The following is a 26399-nucleotide window of genomic DNA, read 5'->3' on the forward strand; positions in this document are numbered from 1 at the left end:
CAATCTCCCCCCTCGGGCTCACATGCCCGCTCCCAATCGCCAGAGTATTGAATACACCTGCACTCGTCTCAATCACCCCTTCATTGTATACACCTGCACTCGTCCCATCACCTAGTTATTCGTTTCACCTGCACCGCTCGTTTGTTCCCCTACATATATCACAACCCTTTCGTTTCACTCTTGTTGGTTATTGTTTAGTTACCCCTTCGCTTTGCCAGCTCTAGTGTTCCCCTAGCTCCCCTGTTTATTCTACCTGTTAGTATTACTCGCTATTCTGATTCTGATTACCCGGCTTCGACCTTACGCTTTCCTCGACCACTCTATTTGTAGATTTGCCCCTTTGCCTTATCCTGATTCCCCGGCTTCGACCTTACGCTCCCCTTGACTACTCTTCTTCTGGATTTTCCCTATTGTACTTTTGCCTGCTCTTAATAAAAGCAGTTTTCATCTACATTGTGACTGTCTCTTCTTGTGCGGGTTACAGTCACACAGACCATGTTTATCTTGTTTATCATTAATTGCTGCCTTTTGCGGTTTAGTAATAACATTTGACAAAATTGGCAGTTTTATGTTATTTTGATGAATTCTGCAGCCGTGAAGGATCATGAAATTAGTCTTAATTTTTGTGTAAACTTTTCCTTTAAATAAGTAGCTTCACTACTTTTAATTAGTTACTCCTCAAGACTGTGCATCAATTTGAACAGTATTGTGGTCTGAAAATAAGTCATTAAAGGTTCATTTGAGAGGGTTCAGGCTACTTCGATTGTCTGTCAGTGTAGTATTAATCTATTTGCCCAGGTGCACTGACCTGTGTGCCAAAGAAGTGAAAGAGAGAGAGAGAGAGTGAGCGAGTGAGAGAAAGAAAGAGTGAGAGAGAGAGCTAATCGTCCCTCAATAATGGCCATAATGGCTGTTTTCAATCAACTTTCAATGTGTTTTAGATGTTTAAAGGTGACTATAGTCTACAGTACATGATGGCATCATATTAACCCATGAGTAAGAATTTATTATGGCCAAGGAAAAAGGGGACCTTGATTGCCAATGGCTTTACAATGAGAAGTCTGCAGAGATCTGACACTATATATATATATATATAAATCATTCTCAGACATTATTTGACAGAACCGGAAGATTTACTCAGACACACGTTAAATTATTAAGACATAATAACAGTTTAAGTATAAAATATATAATGCAGATGCACTTCTCTTGCATGTACAGTGCTCACATATGCATATTAATAAAATGTATTGGGGCTATGAATCGATTTAAAATTGTAATCAAATTCATTGCATAATATACTGATTTAACTAATCATATTAATCACATGCATAAATGTTTGCTAAAAAAGCCCTTCAAATAACAATTCAATAAAAAATGTGTAATTATAAAAAGTCATATTTAAATAATTATAAATATAATACTTTATGTAATGAATTTGAATAACAAAGTTGTGGCACCAGACGAGTTAAGCATTGATTCGATAACGCAAAGCATGTCAATATATTGTTTATTTCCATTTTATTGAACATAAGCCTATGATTGGCCTACAGTCCACATGCAATCCATTTTGCAGTTGAATTAGTCAATCTGTCCGAGGTCTATTATTTTATTATAAGGGCTTTTCTAAAGAAGCATCAATGTACACCTGTGACAGATGGATGCTTTTCGAGCATCTTACGCTTGCATCATAACAGCATTTTTAGATCTCTGTGTCAAGTTAAAGCTACACTATGTAACTTTTGGCCCTCTAGAGGGCGTGTGTGTGTGTGTGTGTGTGTGTGTGTGTGTGTGTGTGTGATTACACAATTATACATAAACCATATCAATAAAATATCTTACCTGTTGAGTAAGAAAAAAGCCATCTCTGGGTCGCGCTTAAATCTTTTCAGTTCTCGGAGTTGTCGCCAACTCTGACCAGCCAAGCCGATGTTGATTAGTGTTTTATCACTGGTTTTCACAACCGGTGATTCTCTGGAGGTTTACCGCTTTGAATGATCCTGTTCATTGTGACAGCAAACTTTCAGCTTCCCGCTACTCCCACACCATACACACGCTACAATAGCCAGAGCTTATTTTCTCTGTGTACGGAAATGACGTGGACACGCACGGGCGAATGACGTATGTATTCAATTTCCAGTGAAATCCGTCCCGACACCTCTAAATTATAAATCATTATTATAGGTTTATCAAAGTGTATTTGGGTAAAGACATGGTTTAGAAGAAGGATTTTTGTTGCATTCTTTCATTAATACAATGTTGTTGTTTTTTTTACAAAACAAGTTACATAGTGTAGCTTTAAATGTAGTTTGAAACTTAGAACAACACTTCTAGAGATCCCTGCATTTGGAATTGTGCTCCGTCCAGCTGTGTTTGAATGCAAGAACGCATTTCATCTTGTGATGTCAAGCAAGTCCAAGTGCAGTTTTTTGTTTGTACGGATGTGTGTTGCCAGTGAGTTTTGCTCACTGCCCCCTGCTGAAAACAGGTGGTACTTCAAGTTTGGTTTGCTCTCAAATTGTGGTCTGGGGACATGATTTATATATATATATTATTATAATTTTTTTATTTTTTATTAATCGCACCAAATGAATCCACACATCCACCGGCTAAAATACTGTAAAATCTGTTCACATCTGTTGTTGCATCTCTGACAGAGATGGTATTTGCTATTCTCTAGAGTCTTTTTAATTTTTTTCGAGTTAACTAACTATGACCATTGGATAACTTTCCTGAGGGAAATGAGGAGCGCTGATCGGACAAGAGACACTTATATGCATCGCTCCCAAAAGCTGAAGCGAATGGCATAGACAGCAGCTGAAACGATTTTAAACACCCCCATTTAAAAACAGAAAACAACATTTATAATTTGAATTTCATAATAACAGTGGCATAATTTGAAAGCGGAGAATGTGTTTTATCAAAACCAATAGAAAACATAAAACAGTCCAAAATTTAGTTTTTGACCAAATTAATTACGTTATTTTAAAAAATGGCCCATTGCGACTTATGACTAATTTTGATGGAGCACATCACATGTACTGCTCTAAACTGGCTTAAAATAGTTTTTTGTTTGTTTTTTTAATTCAGGGAAACCCTGATTTATGCTTGTCTTATTCACATACCACCAGCAACCTAGTTTAATGGTGCAGTATGTAACAATTTTATTTAATATTTGCCCTTTTTTTGCCAATGGCTGAACAGCTTATAATGCAACTTAAAAAATGAGCCCTTCCCGGACTTCCTAGGTTGCCTATTATAGCCTGTAGACCCGCGAAGGGAGCGGGTAGCTTTTGCCGGGCCAATCCAAAGGATGAGACGTTTATGCGTACTCCCGAGGGCCTTGTTTCAGTGCTTCCGCTATTCAATGGCGACAACAAACTGCAACACTAGGTAACGTTATCTTAGAGATGGAATCCAGAAAACGCCCGGCTCCCAGTATAACACCGACTCTTACTCAAACTCAGAGTAAGCCAAAAAACTATGCTACGTTAGCTGATTTGTAGTTTTAGTTTAATCTCAAAGTTTGTGTAATTTTAATTATGCTACCTCGTCAGTATGAAGCCGGCGGATCACGTTCAGTCTCTTTGTATATTACTTCATCGTTTTGGCCGATGCTCGCTCGCTCATGTCCCTATGGGGTGTGTGCACACGCGAGCACGAGCAACAGGCAGCTGGCTGCAGTTCACTTAACAGCCACAGGTGTCATTAATAACAAGGGTTTCTGAATCTTACATACTGCACCTTTAAGCAGACGCAATCAGCTGCAATAGCGCTGCGTCTTTAGCATTTAAATAAAGTAATTGTTTATTACCTTTCTGTGGAAACAACTTCTTTCTATGTAAATTTGTCTCACTATAGATGCTTTATTGACAATGTATTGGTGCTTTAATAACAAAACTGTGCTATTTGCCCAAAGTAGTAAAATTGCACTATTACAGTCAAAGGGAAAAAGGATATTTGTAAACATTTTATAATTCACGGCAGCAGTAATTAATTAAATAATGACCACATGGTGGAGAAGAGCATTATAACCTGCAATGTATCCATATGTGCGGTGTAGTCATGCACACTTTTGGCATGTTTAAGAGATCATTCAGGTGTCTGAATCACAGTAGTTGAATGATCACGGTGGTCTGCTGCATCCTTCGCTATATAGTGCTCAGAGCCATTCCACAAGATAGGAACTGTGCAGTGCAAATTACATTCAGCTCAGATTTTGTGGGCGAGTATGAGCCTGATCTGCATAATTCCTTTAGTTAAGTGGTGCTGAACCAGCGCATTCAAATAAACAGTGCTTTTCACCGAGCACAATTCATTCTTAGTGAATTCACCACACAGAGGTCCTGAAGTTATACTTGCAATTACAAGATAACAAAAGATCTCGTTTTTTTTCTTTATAACTTGCTGGTCAAAATGACAAGTGGGGGTCTCCAAAGACGCTGTGGCCCCAGGGCCCTGTGGGATTATGATCTGAATGATAAAGCCATACCACTATCACTTTCTCCCCCTCTCATCTGCCCCAGGCCTCGCTGACATGCCCGAGTGCGCTGCCAATCTCTGCTCTTTAATTACAGGGCAGTAAGGATTCTTCCACCCTCATCATTAGACCGACTAATCAGTAAGTTCCCTTGAGTTCTGATTACAGTTTCACCATGATGCTGGATTAAGCGCTCTAATTATCGTGATTACGGCATATTGTGAATCACACTACCTTGTGAAATCAGCCCCTGAGGGCCGCACGCTCCCGTCAGTCAGTTTTATTATTAATCGCATCAAATATCTCATCTAGAAATTCTCCATACATTGTACTACTGATAGCTAGAGATAGCAAATGGAGCGACATCCGTCCATCCCTCTTTCTTTCTTCCTTTGTTCCTTCCTTCTTTCATTTTCTTCCTTTCTTCCATTCTCTTTCTTTTTTTGTGTATTCCTTCCTTGTGTTTCTTCCTTCTTTGCTGCCTTTCTTTCTTTATTACTTTCTTTCTTTCCTTCCTTCCTTTCTTCTTTCCTACCTCATTTTCTGTTCTTTGTTTGTTCGTTCCTTCCTTTTTTCATCCATCCTTGCTTTTTCTATCTTCTTTACTTCTTTCCTTCCTTTCTTTCTTTCTTTCAATGTTCTTTAGTTTACATTTTTTCTTTGTTCTTTTTTCAATCCTTCTTTAATTTCGTCCTTCATTTTCCTCTCTTCCTTTTTCTTTCTTTCCTTCCTTTCTTCTTCCTTTAATTACCTCCTTCCTTCTGTTTGTTCCTTCTTTACTTTTCTCCATTCCTTCTTTCATTCCCTCTCCCTTTCTTTTTTTCTTTCTCTCTTTACTTCCTTTCTTCCTTCCTACCTCATTTTCTTCTGACCTTCCTTTTCTTCGTACCATCTTTCCTTCCTTAATTTTCTTCCTGGTTTTATCTCTCGCTTTCTGTTCTTTGTTTGTTCGTTCCTTCCTTTTTTCATCCATCCTTGCTTTTTCTATCTTCTTTACTTCTTTCCCTCCTTTCTTTCTTTCAATGTTCTTTACTTTTCCTTTAATTCCCTCCTTCCTTCTGTTTGTTCCTTCTTTACTTTTCTCCATTCCTTCTTTCATTCCCTCTCCCTTTCTTTCTTTCTTTCTTTCTTTCTTTCTTTCTTTCTTTCTTTCTTTCTTTCTTTCTGTTAATTCCTTTCTATTACCAATCTTCTTTCCTTCTTTTCTGTGAAAATAAAGCCACAATCTCTTGTGTTTTTAATAGATAATTGTGTGCTGGGAAATGACATTCCAATATGTTTCTCCATATCATTGAAAAATGATTCTCTTTGCATGCAACTTGAAGACAGTGTCTTTTTGTAAACAAGCCATTAATTGATACTTCATGAGGCTACTTTGAATTTCCAGTACTGACGTTCTAATATACTGAAGAACAGTTCTTTCATTGCATGCTGAATGGCTGAGTGCAATATCAGGCAGTGAAGATGCTGGTAAAGGATGGAATTTATATTTCAACCAACATATCTCCTACAATGTTTCTCCTACAATTTCCTAGCCTATATAGTATGCGCCCTGGTGTCCAGCTTCCTTTGGTAGTCTCGGGCCACACAGCCTGACACATTGGAGGCACAGGGCAGACTGAGGCCCAAGGGCCTGTGCCTCCAGTGTACAGCTGTGTGAGCTGGCATCAGGCACGGATTTAGAAAGCAGAGGCCCATGGGCACAAAATCTTGGAGGCCCCCCTCCCAGACTTTTTCAGAAATATGCTCGTGAGGACAGAGACGTCTGATAGCTCACCCTTTTTATTTTCTTTATTTTACAAAACAAGGTATTGTTGTATTTGTGAGTGTACACAAATAAAAGTAAACCCTTTATAGTCTCTAATGATGTCTTACACTGTTCTACATTTATCTGTATGCCCCAAAATGACGGAGAATTTTATGTCGTTTCCGCTGTAATGACGGAAAAATCCAGCAGGAGGCGCTGGCGCGTCCGTCGACCCCAGCCGGTTAATCAGCAGAAGGTTCTAAAAATATTAAAAACAACAAAGCTATACTTCTCTGCAGTGAACTGATGGACAAAGACTAAAGATATAGGCTACTTTTAAAATATTATGTGAAATATTACGTGAAAGTACCCTGAACTAGAGAATGACTCCCACACATTATGCATTGATAAGCCTAGACCACATATCTGGTCATAAAAATGAACAGTCAACATTAATACAACAACGTTACATGATTTAAAATCAACATATCATAATGCGGGTGCTGAACTCTAGCTAAATCAGAAAAAATATTTATTTAGGTGGGTCGGTGCACGCAGATTTGGAAGGCTTTGGCGCCGATCCGGGCATCTATAATAATCAGGGTTTTTAATAAGGGGGAAAGTAATAGATAGACCTACATTTTGAGGCTGTCAAACTGGTAAGGTACATTAACCTACCCATCACCGCCGGGTCTCTGCCGCCTTCAGCGGCTTCCGAAGCGCCTGCTTCGTTTTCGGTCTTGAGCGGAGTCGGAGACTGTGGTGGGGGGCACTTGAACAGGTGTCTGTCACTCCAGCCTGGCTGTGGTTCTCTGTCTTGTTGTGCTGATGCTCAGGTTCATCTGAAATAGCAAGGCTTGATGTTGTGCTAAACTCTTCTTTGCTAGCATCACCACAGGCGCCGCCAGGCTCTTTATTTGCGTCGAGCCGACTTTTGAAAAAAGTGGAGATGGTTGGAATATTTCTCCTAATTAAATCCTCTCTGCCATCCTTCTATCCATTTTGTGGCTCCACTGCTCCACCGTTTTCTATCCACGTTGTTTGTTTTTTGATGCCCTCAATTCTCTTTTTTTCACACTATCTTCTACCGCCGGTCTTGCCTCTATCAACAGTTTCCGCGGTAACCGCAGACTCATTGTCATCATCAGACACAGCCAAAAAACTGATCATGATAATTTTTGTGTGCAATTAAATTATTGTTAACACACATACACACAAATACACATTCATTAATTAATTTAATTTTAATTTAATTTTAAATGTAAAAAAAGGATGAGGCCACACAGTTAGAGGGGTCTTGGAGGCCCCCTACCGGTCGGAGGCCCCCGGGCACAGGCCCAATCGGCCCGGTGGTAAATCCGGCCTTGGCTGGCATCCCTCCCCTGACAATCAGCTCTTTAATAGCTAATATCAGGGTACATTTCCTGCTGCACTGGACTGGAACAGAGATAGAGGCATCTCTGTCACACACACAACGGATGACTGCTGACTCATCTTCTAATCCACAGAAAGTCTCTCTGCCCTGTTCCATGACCATGTTCTCTCTCAGATGAGCTCCATTTGGGCGACTCTCAAAGCTCACTGGATAAAGCACTGTTGTCTCATTGATTACATGTCATTTTCAGCTCTCATCATTTCTTATTTTGGTTCCTTTATCTTTAATAGTGCCAGATTGAATTTCCAGGCTGGTTTATGCTGGTCTAGCTGGTGGACATATTGAAAGAAGTGGGATCTTTTATTTGTTTGATTATATCTTCTTAAAGGTTTTTTACATCTTTAATACATATGATACATGCTTATTTGGGTGTTTCTCATGAGACCTGTTATTTTATGTAATCTAATACAATATAATAAAATAATACAATATTTAACCTCATATCAATAATAATAATAATAATACAATTACATTTTGCATTATTGACATTATTTTCAGGGTACTTCAGCACATTTTACCCCCACTTCTTATCAATGGATGACTTTTGCCATTCCCATTTTTTTCCACGATGATTCTCATACAATAACAGTCACTTTTTTGGGCGGCTGTGGCTCAGATGGTACAGCGGGTTGGCTGCCAATTGCAGGGTTGGCGGTTCGATTCCCGGCCCACATGACTCCACTTGCGGAAGTGTCCTTGGGCAAGACACTGAACCCCAAGTTGCTCCCAATGGCAGGCTAGCACTCTGCCACCATTGGTGTGTGAGTGTGAGTGTGAATGGGTGAATGGGACACAGTGTAAAGCACTTTGGTAACCACTAAGGTTAAAAAAAGCGCTATATAAGTGCAGACCATTTTTCTTTTTCTTTTATTTATTTTAAAAATACAAATCAGCAAAAATGAAAGGCAGAACCAAAAGTGTACTAGTTTGATGTGTTCTTCTGTATACTTCACAATTTAATTAATATACTGTATATATAAACCGATCAGCCACAACATTAAAACCACCTGCCTAATATTATGTAGGTCCCCCTCGTGCCACCAAAACAGCTCTGACCTGTCGAGACATGAACTCCACAAGACCTCTGAAGGTGTCCACTGCCATCAGGGAATACCGTTGCCATGAATGGTTGTACGTGGTCTGCAACAATCTTTAGGTAGGTGGTACGTGTCAAAGTAACATCTACATGAATGCCAGGACCCAAGGTTTCCCAGCAGGATATTGTCCAGAGCATCACACTGCCTCCGCCGGCCTGCCTTCTTCCCATGGTGCATCCTGCTGCCATCTCTTCCCCAGATAAACAATGCACACGCACCCGGCCGTCCACATGATCTAAAAGAAAACGTGATTCATCAGACCAGGCCGCCTTCTTCCATTGCTCCATGGTCCAGTTCTGACGCTCACGTGCCAAATGTAGGTGCTTTCCGTGGTGGACAGGGGTCAGCATGGGCACTCTGAATGGTCTGCGGCTACGCTGCACTGTGTGTTCTTGCACCTTTCTTTCATGGCCAACATTACGTTTTTGTGCTGCAGTAGCTCTTCTGTGGGATCAGACCAGACAGGCTAACCTTCACTCCCCATGGGCATCAATGAGCCTTGGTCAAATATGACCCTGTTGCCGGTTCACTGATTGTCCTTCCTTGGAACTCTTTTGGAAGGTACTAACCACTGCATACCAGTAACGCCCCACAAGACCTACCGTTTTGTAGATGCTCTGATCTAATCGTCTGGCCATCACAATTAGGTCGAAAAATTTGATTCTTGCTCCAATCTTGCAAATAAAACTGTCCCCAAAGTAGGGAGAGGTCATTCAGCTGCTCCATCATGGCAAGGCAGCTCCCTCATGATAATACGCATTACGTAGTGGATGGAAACGTGCAACGATTTGTATTTTCTTAAGTCACATTTTTAGAAATGTGCTTAAAAAATGTGAAATATTTTGGATGGAAACCCAGCAAGTTTAACAATATAATACATGTTATTCACTTCACCTGTCAGTGGTTTTAATGTTGTGGCTGATCAGTGTATGCAGTATTCAACAGTTAGTTCTGGTCCTCAAATCTGATTGGACGAGAGACGTTCAATGACTACTGATGTCTCAGAACATCAGCACTTTGGTTCTTCACTGTTTGTATCACTTCACTGTAATACATTATCGTGTTCGTGGCATTCTAAACTAAAGTGTAAGAGCAGCGCAGATGTGTAAAAGAGCTATGTGAGTGTCTTTTCATTTAAAGATTGAACATTGACATTTAATTGACATTAAAGAATTTAGCCAGCAGGTGAGAATAAAAGAAAATTTTTATGTGTTATGAGCCAGTTAGACGTGCATTGAGTCAGCTCATGTCAGTCAGTGAGCAGTTTCTTTGAAGTCATCAACACTACAAATCACTGACGTGCGGTCTGGGTAGGCAAATTAGGCACTGCCTACCCTGCCAAAATTCAAAAATAAAATGTTTATTAAATAATAAACTTGTATTTATATTTTTACTTTTTATTCTTGTGATTTTTATATATGCAATATGTGTGTTATTCCAATTGTTTAGACGTTATGATGACAAATGTAGCAGTTACGCATAATCAACTAAAAACAAATGGTAGAATAAGCAGTGCTTTTAAGGTCCATTCATTGCAGACGACAAGCGGAAAACCCATGTTGCGCATGCGCACTTCGATCCTGTATTCTTTAACATGTACGGCAAAAAGCACAAATCTGCTGTGCCTTTTGACGTAAATATGTTATGCCCGTAATCATCTCCGTTACGTATCAGACATGGACCAATTAAAATCGAGATATTCCTGGACATTTGCGTAGCTAACGTCATTACGCAACAGCTAGCGTACATGCCTAATCCCCGCCAAATTCAAAATCAAAATGACACCACCGGCTGTAATCACGGAATTAAGACATTTTTCCAAGCTCGATTTTAATTCCAAATATGAGTTAATTGCAAGAGGGAGGTCTACGCCAGCCTTAGATTGACTAGTACAGCAAAAGGGCACAAAAATTATCCGATCATTTCAAACTGATTGGTATGTAAGAAAAGATTGGCTATGTGGCTGTGCGCTTGTGTGTGTGTGTGTGTGTGTGTGTGTGTGTGTGTGTGCGTGAGAGAGAGCGAGAGAGAGAGAATACACGATATACATCCTGATTTGTACATTTCTTGATATGCCGCGCTTGTGTGTGTGTGTGTGTGTGTGTCTGTGTGTGTGTGAGAGAGAGAGAGAGAGAGAGAGAGAGAGAGAGAGAGTACACTATATACGTCCTGATTTGTACATTTCTTGATATGCCGCGCTTGTGCGTAACGTTCACTGTTATTACGTATTATTAGCTTAAACAATACATCAGGTAATCTGGCTTTCATAACTCACTGCCTAGCCTCTTTAAGACATCACCGCACGTCACTGCTACAAATCATCTCTCACTCCATGATTGATAGACTACTGCTAACTAACAGCTGGGAAATACAGTTGACCTAACAGCTTCAGAATTAGCAGAGAGACAAAACTGACTGAGTAACTGCACATACACTTAACTCATAATTTTGGACACTGGAGTGACCGTGCTGTGAAATATAAACATTCCACATGGCGGATGGCTACCATGAAGGGTAACCCTGCTCAGACGGCTATTTTTACATAGAGAAAATAAGGATGTATTTGACCAAAATTCCATTATCTTCAAGCAAGCTGACACTATACTACAGCTGTGGAAAAAAAAAAGTTAAACAGATATAGTTTTACTGTTCATCACTGCTTGGGATTTGCGACAAACGCACTAACTCAGGTAATTGCACACACTCTCTCTCTCTCTCTCTCTCTCTCTCTCTCTCTCAAACACACACACACAAACTTGTTTCACCAATTACTTGTTAGAAACAGCCCAAGCTGTCGTTTCTAGTCCTAAAGTGGCGTTTTCTAATTAGTAAAGGGGGCTTGTGTGCGTCATCTTAACTAGCAACGGCTGATCCTGATCCATGGTGTAAGAAAGTAGTTTCATGCATATGTATGTTTTTGTGACAGTCCTTGAACTGTTTTATATAAGCAATATAACACTCACAATCATGCTCTATGGCCCTAAATCAGCATGGCTGTGATTACATTATACATTGTGATCAGTTGAATGCCACTTTGGTGAATAAAAGTGCCAATTTCTTTCCATAAGAGCAAAATCTTTACATTATTCCAAACTTTTGGCCACCAGTGTATATATATATTATATACTAAGCACAGTATATATACAGTATATTATATATATATATACACTCACCTAAAGGATTATTAGGAACACATACTAATACTGTGTTTGACCCCCTTTCGCCTTCAGAACTGCCTTAATTCTATGTGGCATTGATTCAACAAGGTGCTGAAAGCATTCTTTAGAAATGTTGGCCCATATTGATAGGATAGCATCTTGCAGTTGATGGAGATTTGTGGGATGCACATCCAGGGCACGAAGCTCCTGTTCCACCACATCCCAAAGATGCTCTATTGGGTTGAGATCTGGTGACTGTGGGGGCCATTTTAGTACAGTGAACTCATTGTCATGTTCAAGAAACCAATTTGAAATGATTCGAGCTTTGTGACATGATGCATTATCCTGCTGGAAGTAGCCATCAGAGGATGGGTACATGGTGGCCATAAAGGGATGGACATGGTCAGAAACAATGCTCAGGTAGGCCGTGGCATTTAAACAATGCCCAATTGGCACTAAGGGGCCTAAAGTGTGCCAAGAAAACATCCCCCACACCATTACACCACCACCACCAGCCTGCACAGTGGTAACAAGGCATGATGGATCCATGTTCTCATTCTGTTTACACCAAATTCTGACTCTACCATCTGAATGTCTCAACAGAAATCGAGACTCATCAGACCAGGCAACATTTTTCCAGTCTTCAACTGTCCAATATTGGTGAGCTCTTGCAAATTGTAGCCTCTTTTTCCTATTTGTAGTGGAGATGAGTGGTACCCGGTGGGGTCTTCTGCTGTTGTAGCCCATCCGCCTCAAGGTTGTGCGTGTTGTGGCTTCACAAATGCTTTGCTGCATACCTCGGTTGTAACGAGTGGTTATTTCAGGCAAAGTTGCTCTTCTATCAGCTTGAATCAGTCGGCCCATTCTCCTCTGACCTCTAGCATCAACAAGGCATTTTCAGCCCACAGGACTGCCGCATACTGGATGTTTTTCCTTTTCACACCATTCTTTGTAAACCCTAGAAATGGTTGTGCGTGAAAATCCCAGTAACTGAGCAGATTGTGAAATACTCAGACCGGCCCGTCTGGCACCAACAACCATGCCATGCTCAAAATTGCTTAAATCACCTTTCTTTCCCATTCTGACATTCAGTTTGGAGTTCAGGAGATTGTCTTGACCAGGACCACACCCCTAAATGCATTGAAGCAACTGCCATGTGATTGGTTGATTAGATAATTGCATTAATGAGAAATTGAACAGGTGTTCCTAATAATCCTTTAGGTGAGTGTATATATATATATATACTGTATATATACTGTGCTTAGTATATAATATATACACACTACCAGTCAAAACCTTTGAAACACTTAACTGAAATGTTTCTCATGATCTTAAGTCTTTTGATCTGTTTTGTAGAAAAAATATAAATATATTTTTTTTCCACTGTGGTAATGGAAATATTATTATATTAAAGGCCGTACAAATAGGTTTAATTTTCAGTATGCAAAACATAATGTATTTGTTTCTTTTGATATTGTAGTGAAACATTTTTCTTGACGGGTTTCATGAGAATCACCCATTTAAATTATATTAATATTTATTGATACATTTAAAAAAAAAGTTTGAATATATATTTGGTTTAAGTCATTTTTGCACATTATTGTCAACTGAAATATGTTTAGTTTAAATGGCATGACTAAATATTGACAAACATTTTCTTCAAAAAAATACATAAAAGTATGACTAAAACAATAGCACGGCATAAATTAACACTGAACATGAGAAAATTAGGACAATTTTCATTTTTGGATGAACAATCCCTTTAAGCTAGTTAAGAACCCTGTCATCCATTCTATGTGTTTGTGAGTGTGTGTGTGTGTGTGTGTGTGTGTGTGTGTGTGTGTGTGTGTGTGTTTATTTCACATTAAAAAAAAAAAAAGTCATTCTTTAGTTTCACCTACTTACAGCCTCGTAAGTATATACAGTAAGTAACTTTATAGACAGACACAAGCCAACAAATTGACTTAATCTGGTTTTCTCAATCCATTTCTTCAACTGTCTCAACCCCCCCCCAGATATGCACAGTCAGGATGTTTTATCCAACCTTTTTGGATGTTGAACATCATTCACTTGATTCATTTTGTGTCAGATTAATCAGGAACCAAAAATGTGCAGTACTGAAGGATTGGACTGAATAACACTGTACTACTGAGAGAGGTGGGAGATACAACAAAAAACTTCTCAGAAATACATACTCGAATGCACACATATTCTCTTCCCACGCATTATTCTCTTCCAAGCCCCGACAAATGACTGTTATTTAACTATAGAAAAAAACTTGAATTAAACACGTTAAATAGGCCCTCCAAAAGAGCAGCCTATCGCCCGCGCCGCTATCGGCTCTCTGAAGCCGACCTATTAGCATGTGAGCCTCTGCTTTTCATTACACGTGGCAAATAACTCCAGATAATGCAGCTTTCAGACGCCCCCACTATTTATCTCTTTGACATACGCACATTAATATTCATTACTGAGTGGCATTTTGACAAACAAATGCCCAGCTCGCCGCAAAAGCTGTGAACAGGAGAGAAGTACTCGGGTGTTATGCTGCGTTCAGTATTATTGTGAAAATTTAATAGGGGTGTCTGGTCTTGCGAACTCTCTGCCAGGTCACGATTCACTTTGTTATTCACAGACGTTATTAATGCAAACAATACCGGCTCGATTAGTTTCCCGATTATAGCAGGTTACCAGTCCGTGCATTTTTATTCCAGAGATGCAAAGTGTTGTGAAAAATGACTTCTGGTAACAGAGTTGTGTTGTGCTGGATTGCACGTGTACTGAGAGCGCGCACACGCACAGATTAGAGGGAATATTGCTTTTGACTCTCCAGCTATCTTCCAAGTCTTCTGAAGGTATTCAATAGCTTTGTTTAAGGAACGGACAGAAATGTAAATCATTTTGCACTTATAATATTCCAGTATGCAAAACCCCCCATTCTCCCAGGATTCATATATGGTGCATCACATTCAGTTTATAAGCGCGCAAAACCAACATCGTTTTGAATAATGACCTAAATTTCACTCTGTTCCTCACACAAAGCTATCTGTGGCTTCAGAAGACTCTGAATAAATTGCAAGCATGGACGAGTGGTGGTGGTGTAGTGGTCTAAGCAAACTGGTAATCTGGTAATCAGAAGGACGCTGGTTCGAGCCCCACAGCCAACACCATTGTGTCCTTGAGCAAGACACTTAACTCCAGGTTGTTCCGGGGGGATTGCCCCTGTAATAAGGGCTCTGTAAGTCGCTTTGGATAAAAGCATCTGCCAAATGCATAAATGCAAATGCAAATAGAAAAGAGCTGTGTGAAGATACTTAAAAATGTGTTTTGGGTTCAACAGAAGGAATAACAACATACGATGTAAATGATGACAGGTGAACTATCCCTTTAAGACAAACGAAGGTTTGTGGTGGATTGTCTTCCTGACTTCGGGCTAAACTTGTGTCTAAAAGCAGCGTGCTGTATAAGTCCAGGTGTTTACGTAGAAATAAACATTTTCATTGGGCAAACATGAGGTCTGGGTCTAAGCCAGCATATAAAAAGTTAAGTAAATTATTGGTTTCAGAACATGTTCCAGGCTTGAACCTAATGCCAGAATGTGCTTACATATGCAACTTTAGGCCATTATACTTCAGCAGGCCAATCCAGCTCTTCTTCTTCAGAGTTTATATAACCAACCCCTGGATTGCTAATAAACACAGATGGGAGGACACGGTTTGGTTTGGATCGGATCATCTGAAACGGTTGTAAAGATGTTTAGTGAACCCAGAGAGGGAATATCATGAAAAAATATCTTGCTTAAAAAAACATCATCAACAAATCTAATCTGGTTTGCTGGTCTTAGCTGGTTTAAGGCTGGTAATCATCTCGACGAGCATCCTAAAACCCTAAAACCCTAAAAAAAACAGCAAACCAGACCAGCTTGACCAGGCCAGTAAACCAGCTAAAATAATGAAATCATATCTTTGGCTGGTTTAAATGGTTTATTTATATTTTTTGCAGTGAGTTGAAAAAAAGGGGTCAATGCTATGAATCCACCCTTTCTGACCAATACATTTCATAACATTTTCCCTGTCGTTCGTGATTTCTGGAAAGTGATATTTAAAATTCCTTTTGATTCAGTTTGTTTTGCAAAAAAATTCATTTGTGAACCGTTTTGATAAATTAACTAAAAAAGGACTGACCCATAATAACAATTCACACAATTCGGACACCACTATGGCTAGCAACAGCTGACCAGAATATAAATACATTTATAGTCACTATAGAAATTTTCTTTTAAGATTTTGGTAAATGTTCAATGATGTGACGATCATTTTTTAAATGACATTACAAATGCTATTCACACACAACAATGACTTCAGTTCACCTCTACTGTTTTCTATTTCTGAGTTTACATTCATTTTGATGTTTTTATCTGGAGCTAGACACTTTTTGACAGTAATTAAAAGTCTCATTAAAAACTGAAATAAAAAATAAAATAAGTAATTCTGATCAATTTTTTATTATTATTTCTTAAAAATAAGCAGTAAAACAATTTTGATTAAATAGCTTTTATTTATTATTATTATTAAATATTATTTTATTATTATTTTAATATATAAAAAAGTTCCACTAAATAAAAGTCAGGTTGTGTAACCAACATTCAGGTCGCTATTTTGTTTTCATATGACAAACACCCCAAAACAAAACAAAACAAACTTTACAGACTTTATTACATTTCAGATATTTGTAGATTTTTATGAAAAGGCACATTTTGTTCAGGTCAAATGGAGTAACCATGAGAACATTTCTTGATGTTCATGACTCAAAAATACATGTTATTTGTTAAAAATATTGTTTTACGTTGAAAAATTGTGTTTGAAAACATTTTGATTAATGATTAAGTTGTGTACACTTACATGTATTCAAGGTGCAAGGAAGTATTATAGCATTTACTTGATGGGTACACCACTTTTTAAAGTATGATACATTTGTATCATCCTACAAATACATTTGTAGTAATGATACATTTGTATCATCCCAATTTCCTTGACTTTTTCAGGCCTGAAAAACACAATTAAAAAATTATCTAATATTTCCATGCTTTCCATGACCAAGGGAACTCTATACTGAAAGTTAGATCCTACAAATGGACGTCATGCTGTTTTTCCACTGGAGCAAATCAACTTGGCAGTTCTGTACTGCAGAGATAATGGTGTAGTATCAACAGAATGAATGCAATAAACAGCATCAGCGTCTATGGTACAAATTATGACCTTTAAGCTGATTCTTGGAGCATCTTTCCTGTTTCCAGTCTAGAGAGAGATCTTTGTGACAGAAGTGGAAAGAGTCTCTGGTATTCTAGTCTTCAATGGATGTCTATGGATTTTCTCCCGCTTTATTTTCTTCCAGGAAAAACAGAAGTCTACTTGTTCTTTTTGAGAAGAGGTGTGCTATTATTTTAGTAGACAAGTACACAGTTTAAGGTATCATTAGCACAAATGGTGCAGGATAAGTTACGAGCCAAAGTTGAATACTTCAGTTTGTGTTTATTCAAATACCTTACCTTAAGAATATACCCACAGTAATAGTGACACTTGCCTTAGAAATACAAATAAGACAGTTTCTCTTACTTTTTCCTTCAGTGTTGTTGGCCACCGTCGAGAGAGAGTGGCCTTCATGCAGCTCCTTGTTGGTGTTTTCCTTGCTGACCAGAGAGCTCTTCTGTTTGAGGCATTTCGGGACATCCAAGGACTTGAGCTTCTTGGCGTGTTTGGTGCCTTTGTAGTGGGCCACTGCCTGGCTCTGGGAAACACAGAATAGGCCAACCCGTGGAGAGGGCCAGCCCAGACCAGGTATTAGAAGACAGATGTGGGTAAAGGAGCTCTGAGCCATACACAAATAAGCTGAACTGCAATGTGGTTTGGCCACATTTTGCTGACATCAAACCAACGAGTGGCAACTATCTGTGAGGTTAAAGGGAGAGTTCCCCAAAATGGGTTGTTTCAAACACATTAGACTTTTTCTTTCTTGTGTGAAATACAAAAATGGGATGTTCGGCAGTATGTTAGTCTGAGTCACCATTCACTTTCATTGCATCTTTTTTAGACATAGAAAGAGATAGAAAGTCAAATGGGTTTGGAACAGCATAAGGGTGGGTAAATGATGAGAGAATTTTCACTTTTGGGTGAAATGACTAAGTTCTGGCAGAACACTTTGAATTGCATCAATTTGATCAAAGAGGTTGATTTAAATTGTTAGCTAATAGCCAATCAGCTTGCTCACATGTGATATGTCAAGCAAATCAGCTCACATAGTGTAAGCTGATTGGTCCTTTTAAGTATAATCGGGCAGCCAATTAACTTGCATACTATTTCTTTCAAACATTCAAATTAGATTGTAAGCTAGTTTCACTGTGAGAGTTTTCTCAAAAAATACTATTTGCTCAGGTGGTTGCTGGGGCTTTTCTTCTAGCAGCTTGCATGTTAAGGTCTGCTTTTGTCCATGACAGAGAAGTGTGTCTTTATCAAGGTAGCTATAGCCAATCCGGCACTGTCACACATCGCTATCTTAGGTCATTGTAAAGTATTCAATGGAAAGGAAGAGGGGAGAACCGGCTTGATAATATAAATAACAGTTTTAATGATAAACTTAAAAGACAAACACACACATGACGGACATGTCCGTAAACTATCTCTCTCTCCCGCACGATCCTTTGCAGTCGACCTTTATCCCTCTTGGAGGCTTAATTATCCTAATATGGGACCGGGTGTGTAGGATCACGACCCGGCCCCACCCTCCGCCCTGCCACAGTCATATACTTAAATAAATCCACACATCGCTAGGCTAAGACACTAGCTAAATAAGCTCTGAGCTTTTCCGTTCCAGATACTCATGCCTCTGGGTATGAGACCGCCAACCACGAGTGGGGAGGGGCTTCTGGCCAACCGCCCGGAAGGGGTCTCCTCCGCCCATGGCAGCGGCCCTGACTGCTCCATGTGGTCGATTAGGAGCCCCTTCACCCTTCGTGGTTGGTGGTCCTTCGTCCGCTCTCAGACGGCCGGGCTCATCCGTCCAGCCAGGCGGATGGCCGCGGGTGCTCAGTTGGGATGGATGGTAGTGGCGAGGACTCTACTACGGTGCATCCCTCCTCCTTCCCAGAATTCAGCACCAGTGTAAAGGGATTAATGGAAAGGAGGAGGTGAGAACTGGCTTGACAATATAAATAATAGTTTAATAAGCAACTTAAACAAAAAGACAAACACACAAATTGTCGGACAGCTGACCGTAAATCTCTCTCTCTCATGCACTACATCTTCTAGTTGGCCCTTATCCCTCTCTGATGCTTGATTAGCCTGATTGTGCGGAACACAACCCGGCTCCACCCTCCGCCCTGTCACACTAATCTTAAAGCAATATTCTGAGTTCAATACAAGTTAAGTGGCAATAAAATTGATAACCACAAAAATGATTTTTTACTTGCCCTTTTTCTTTAAAAAAAAGCAAAATATATGGGTACCAGTGAGGCACTTACAATGGAAGTGAATAGGGCCAATTTTTGAATGTTAAAATACTCACTGTTTCCAAAGTTTAGCCACAAGACAAAAACAATATGAGTGCAAACATGGGTGATAAAATCAATTACTAAGTTTTTCTGAGTAAACTTATAGCCAATTTTACAACTTTGTTGCCATGATGATGTAATGTCAACAAACCCTAAAACCCTAAAATCATGGTAAAATTGACAATTTAAACAATAAATGAATCCAAAAGCTATGGAAAAATATGCAATGAAAGTGAAGGCGACTGAGGCTGTCCTTCTGCCTAAAACCTCTTTTTGTGTTCCATGGAAGAAAGAACGTCTTACACTCATGTTGTTCCAAACACTAAGTAAATGTTGGCAGAATTGTAATTTTTGGGTGAACTATCCCTTCTAGAGGCTTCATTTCAGGTAGGATGCTGCCTATGTAGGCAGCAGACAGCGATGCAGCTCACAAAGTTTTGGATCAGAGTCTTTTTCTGAGAAATGGTGATGAAAAAGTTTGAAAGAGAAGGAAAACTCTCAAAGTCTACTCTCGAAGTCTTCAGTGCATGAGGTTATTATCTCTTATGACACAGCAGCATAAAACTTCCAGGTCATCATGGAAGACTTGGTAGGAAACAAATCTTTTAATAACCACAGGCACAATGTAGGAAACTTGTAACACACTCTGAGTCTGTGGGCCACAAGCAACGTCTTTCAGCTGCCCTTGTTTACCTCGGCACTTACTCCTGGAAGGCTGTCTGATATTGCCTGCAGCAGTGAGGACACTATGAAGAGATGCCCAAACAATTCTGTGAATAAATAAGGCAGCCATCAGCCTACTCTACTGCCTCAAAAAGCATGGGTAATACACATGGGCCAATGCTAGACATTGCAGGGTAAATTGAGGAAATGCCACAAATGTTTCTTACCAGCCATTAAAAACTAAGGGGAAAAAACAACAACTTTAGGCTTTCTAGACAAGCGTACGATGGTTTAGTCATTTGCAGATGTGTAAGTTGCGACTGATGTTTTCTTTTAATCACTAGCATCACTTAGGTCACACTATTATTATTATTACTCTTAAAATATGTATTATGTTGCAATTCCATATTAAGTTTCCAGACGCTGGCAAATAACTGTTTGATTTGCTTGCCAAAGCCAATTTTAACTCTCAATTGTAGCTTGTTAATTTTGGACCCGGCTAACAACGCATTTCATGCAAACATTCCACTTACATCACATTTCTTTCTTGTTTGGAAAAATGTTAAGGTGTAACATACCTTTACGAAAAGCAATAAGGGTCCACAACAGCACAAGCGCCTTTGATATATTGTGTTTGCACAAATAGCAGATCATATGGATCATAATCATATAGATTTATATCACTGGGGTTTGTGAGTAACACATCATTTGAGCAGGATATTGTTATGAAAACGGCTTGAACGGCAAGATAAATGGGATGTTTGTCGACACCTTCTAGCACAACCAATTGCGGGGGAGAAAACGGTGACACAGATAAATGTCATGTGTAATCTACGCCGCAATCAACCATTCATTAAAGCCATGACATGGAAGAGCTGCCACTGTGACGTGCTAGAGTTTGATGCCCATGCTGGTAGAAAGTCAGTTGTTGCCCAGTGAGCATTTAACTAAGATTGGCATCTGTAATGGGACTCAGTTAAATGACGCTATCAATCACGTATCAGACAAGCAAATTAGAGCCACAGTCGCTGTTTCACAGACAAAGAGCAAAGCACTTTTAGAACTAAGTTTCTTCCACCCCCCGCCATTATAGACTGTATTTGGCCAAATGACATTAGGCATTAAAGGGATAGTTCATCTAAAATGAGAATTCTGTCATCGTTTACTCACCCTCATGTTGTTCCAAACCCAAATGACTTACTTTCTTCTACGGAACACAATGTTAGCCTCATCCGTGTAAGAAAGAATGTTTGTATGGGTAAACTATCACTTTAGTTGTTCAAAAATAAAGAAAAAGGCAATTGATACAAAAAATATGACTTGAATACACCTCTGCTTAGATCAAGGGTGGGGAACCCTGCTCCTGGAGGGCCACTGTCCTGCAGAGTTTTGCACCAACCCTAATAAGACAAACCTGAGGAAAGTAATCATGGTCTTGATTACTTGAAAAAATTAAAGGGCAGATGTGTTTGATTAGTGTTAATGCTAAACTCTGCAGGAGAGTGGCCCTCCAGGAGCAGGGTTCCCCACCCCTTGCTTAGATGAACATGAATATATTTACCTTGGGATCATTTTTAATTACATTTTAAAATTAATTAATTTACAAAGTAATGTACGTTTATAGTTTTTTTGTGGAGCTTACAGTTCAAAATGTCTTGTTAGTGAAATTGTCCAGAGACTGTATAAACAAAACAGAAAGTCTATATATATAGTTTGTCCAGATACTCAGGTGACCTTTCACCCCACACTTCCTGTAGCACTTGCCATAGATGTGTCTGTCTTGTTGGGCACTTCTCACACACCTTACAGTCTAGCTGATCCCACAAAAGCTCAATGGGGTTCAGATCCGTAACACTCTTTTCCAATTATCTGTTGTCCAATGTCTGTGTTTCTTTGCCCTCTCTAACATTTTCTTTTTGTTTTTCTGTTTCTAAAGTGGCTTTCTATGCAATTCTTCTCATAAGACACCCCTGAGTCTTCTCTTTACTGTTGTACATGAAACTGGTGTTGAGCGGGTAGAATTCAATGAAGCTGTCAGCGGAGGACATGTGAGGCGTCTATTTCTCAAACTAGAGTCTCTGATGTACTTATCCTCTTGTTTAGTTGTACATCTGGTCTTCCACATCTCTTTCCTTGTTAGAGCCAGTTGAGCCTTTGTCTTTGAAGACTGTAGTGACACCTTTTTATGAAATCTTCAGTTTTTTGGCAATTTCAAGCATTGTATAGCCTTCATTCCTCAAAACAATGATTGACTGATGAGTTTCTAGAGAAAGCGGTTTATTTTTTTTTACCAGTTTTGACCTTAAGACATGCCAGTCTATTGCATACTGTGACAACTCAAAAACAAACACAAAGACAATGTTCAGCTTAATTTAACGAACCAAATAGATTTCAACTGTGTTGGATATAATGGCAAGTGATTTTCTAGAGCCAAAGCAATTAGCATATTAGCATAAATATTTTGGGATTTTCTCACCTTTTCTCCCCAATTTGGAAAGCTCAATTCCCAATGCACTCTAAGTCCTCTTGGTGGCATAGTGACCTTCCTAAATCCGGGTGGTCGAATATGAATCTCAGATGCCTCCGCGTCTGAGACCGTCAATCCGCGTATCTTATAATGTTGCTTGTTGAGCGTGTTACCAAGTAGACCTAGTGCTTTTGGAGGCTCATGCTATTCTCCGCGGCATCCACACACAACTCACCACGTGCTCCACAGATAGTGAGAACCACATTATAGTGACCATGAGGAGGTTAACCCAACGTGACTCTACCCACCCTAGCAACCGGGCCAATTGTTTGCTTAGGAAGACTGACTGGAGTCACTCAGCATGCCCTGATTCAAACTTGCGACTCCAGCAATTTAGCATGATTACTCAAGGATAAGGTGTTGGAGTGATGACTGCTATCTAGATTTAATCAAAAAGGACTTTTGTCAAATAGTGATGATGCTGTTTTTACATCAGTAATGTCCTGACTATACTTTGTGATCAGTTGAATGCCACTTTAGTGAATTAAAGTACCAATTTCCTTACGAAACAGCAAAATCTGTAGATTATTCCAACCTTTTGGCCACCAGTGTGTGTGTGTGTGTGTGTGTGTGTGTGTGTGTGTGTGTGTGTGTGTGTATATATATATATATATATGTATATATATATATATATATATATATATATATATATATATATATATATATATATATATATATATACATACACCTGTATGGTCCAGAAATGAGAAATGTAACAGGTGTTTCATAAGGATGATATGAAGTAGACTGTTTAGAATATTCATCTTCACTCTGCAGCTGAACAAATCTGATAGCCTAATAGCTAAAGCGATCTTGCTTCTTTTCATATCATATGCCATTATCATGTTGAATTATTGATTACGTTTTGAAACATTACCCAATTAAATGTATACTTACATTTTGGATATTGAGCAGCTCGTGATTTCCAGACACGCGTATAACTGGGGTTTAACAATGTTTATTACGTCTCATTTGGCGCTTCATCTCTAAAGGTGAATTAATGAGAGAAAACATGTTTGTTTTTTACAGAATAAAACTAGCGCTCTGTCCCTCATGACAGCACATGCACGTTACTCAGTCTACACTGCACGGAGAGAGATGATGATGAGACATCTTGCACGGAGAGACATGGATTTTCAGTCCAATAGAAAGAAACTATACATTTTTTGTGTTCCAATGTGTGGATTACTAATTTTCATCAACATGTAAAAACGAAAAATGTGGGGACTTCGTGCACTGTGAACACGGAATGTGTGGGGATACTTAAAATGTTGAGGAAGACGTGCAATCCCGCTATGACATTCATTAAGTGGGTTTTTTCCATTCTATTTTGTACACGTTGGATATTGCTGCTGCTAAGACAATTGTAAAAGAGCGAGGAGAGTGCGCTCAGTGTCTGCACGATCTTATACGTGCATGCAACTGGGCCTTGGCGCAGTATATTATGCATTTGCACGTCTTTGCGAGATAAATATACATTCGCTCCATGTAATTGTTGTGCTCACCCAATTGTTTTCTTGCACTAATGTTATAAATGCAGAACTGGCCCGAAGCGCTCTCACACTAACCCGTGCCATTTTGCAGTCCTTATTGTCTGTATTATATATAAAACTAAAAATGCATATGTGTTACATTTACATTTACATTTATGCATTTGGCAGACGCTTTTATCCAAAGCGACTTACAGTGCACTTATTACAGGGACAATCCCCCCGGAGCAACCTGGAGTTAAGTGCCTTGCTCAAGGACACAATGGTGGTGGCGGCGGCAGCTGTGGGGCTCGAACCAGCAACCTTCTGATTACCAGATTACCAGTTATGTGCTTAGACCACTACACCACCACCACTCCATGTGTTATTAATGTCCAGATTAAAAATGTATAGGTGGTTTAACTGTATAGAGATTTACTAAACTTAACTAAACTAAACTAAACTAACCAGGAATTCTGGCATAAGTAGATTGCATAAAGAGTTATTAAATACATTTTTCAAATGTACAAAATGTACAAAACTGTCCCCAAAAAAAAAAGCTCAAGTTTCTAAGAATTTCTACGGCACATGCATTTTTAACTACATTTCTAAATGATTGAACCTTTTTTTATGATCTCAGATCTCCTTATTTGTAATTGACCAATTTATAACTGTAAGCGCCCATAAGAATACATAACCAAGTGTCTCACATTTAAATATACTTGTGGTGATATGAAAACCAAATGTCATTTTTCCAAAGTCGCCACATCGTCTGGCTGGACTGTCTGTTCCTGGCTGCAACTCTCCAGAAGCCATTTAATTTGTGAAAATGTGCCGCAGAAAGAATCTCCCATGGTTCGCGAGCTCAGATTGGAGCTGGAGCACAAACGGCCAATGATAATGAATTCTGCTGTGCGGGTGCCGTGATTTGAATACATAATCTCCCAGATCCTCTCTGTGATTAGCTACTGGTGAGTTGCAGGAGATCAGACTGGTCACAGGCATACAAACCCACAGTCCTGACTGATACCCACTATGAGCTGTGATTATTGATTGATAGACCTCAATCCTGTGAATATTTCAGCTCAATATAAGACAGTGACATGATATGGGAAATGATATGGGAAATGCTGTTTTAAAATAATCCAGTTTGGATTGAATAGTTCTGATGAAAGCGTGCCACACTGGCGGAAGTTCTCCTGAACTGAAAATGACAAGCAATGGACGAAGGATCCTCTTGACCATTCAAAACCTCCTTAGTGGATTATCTGCAATATAGTCTAAATGCTGGATGATTTTCTTCAACTATGGACACTTTTGTCCTTGTGGAATATCTAATTTGTCTACTATGTGAAAAAATGGATGTACATGCATCATAGGACAATACAGACCCAAATGTAAGTAAGAACTCACTGAAGATATTCCCTTCCATTGCAGCTCTCAAATGTCATTCTTCATTTGGCATATTCGAACTGGTGCACTTGTGTTCTTTTACAATATACACAACAACCTATGTAATTTGGGATCAATGACATAAAATCCAGAGTGGCACTTTGAAATGACAATTTTTGAAACTGTACACAAATGCAAATGAGATTAGAGAGTTTGGGTGGCTATTGTATGAATTCAGAGGACTAGAAATATAATGCATGAGTCATATGGACTTATTTTATGATGGTCACTATTAACTGTTTTTATACAAAAAAACGATATATTAGATATTTTATACAAATATTCTTGACATGGGCCTGGGGAGCTCAGTAAGTAAAGACGCTGACTACTACCTCTGGAGTCGGGAGTTCCAATCCAGGGTGTGCTGAGTGACTCCAGCCTGGTCTCCTAAGCAACCAAATTGGCCCGGTTGCTAGGGAGGGTAGAGTCACATGGGGTAACCTCCTTGTGTTCGCTATAATGGGGTTCTCGCTCACGATGGGGCACATGGTGAATTGTGCGTGGATGCCGCGGAGGATAGCGTGAAGCCTCCACAAGCGCTATGTCTCCGCAGTAACGTGCTCAACAAGGCATGTGTTACCTTTTTACTCCAGCAGTGATCTCAGCAGCCATGCGTGTGTAACAGTCCATTTAGTTCATTTTTGTATAAATGATGAGTTGGACAGAATTATCCAAAACATGCCGCTTTATTTCCTCAGCACATATCCATACAATAAAATCTTCTCTGTTACAGTGAACATAAATTCCCAGGTGGTTTAAGAGAACATAACAAAAACAACTTTATGGCTCTCCCTTCTTTACACCGAGCCACACAGACGACCATGC

At 39.4% G+C, this 26399-nt stretch overlaps 1 protein-coding gene across 2 annotated transcripts in view; it reads right to left on the minus strand.

Moving 5' to 3' along the window:
- LOC127657807 (zinc finger protein 385D-like) overlaps positions 1 to 26399 on the minus strand; it is a 100760-nt gene that overhangs the window by 22857 nt on the left and 51504 nt on the right. For both annotated transcript variants that reach the window (XM_052146723.1, XM_052146722.1), the window contains exon 4: positions 17533 to 17704. In XM_052146723.1, the coding sequence (XP_052002683.1) occupies positions 17533 to 17704 (172 nt within the window). The remainder of the gene's footprint in view (positions 1 to 17532; positions 17705 to 26399) is intronic.

The sequence above is a fragment of the Xyrauchen texanus genome, chromosome 17, assembly GCF_025860055.1.
Source record: "Xyrauchen texanus isolate HMW12.3.18 chromosome 17, RBS_HiC_50CHRs, whole genome shotgun sequence".
Lineage (NCBI taxonomy): Eukaryota > Metazoa > Chordata > Actinopteri > Cypriniformes > Catostomidae > Xyrauchen > Xyrauchen texanus.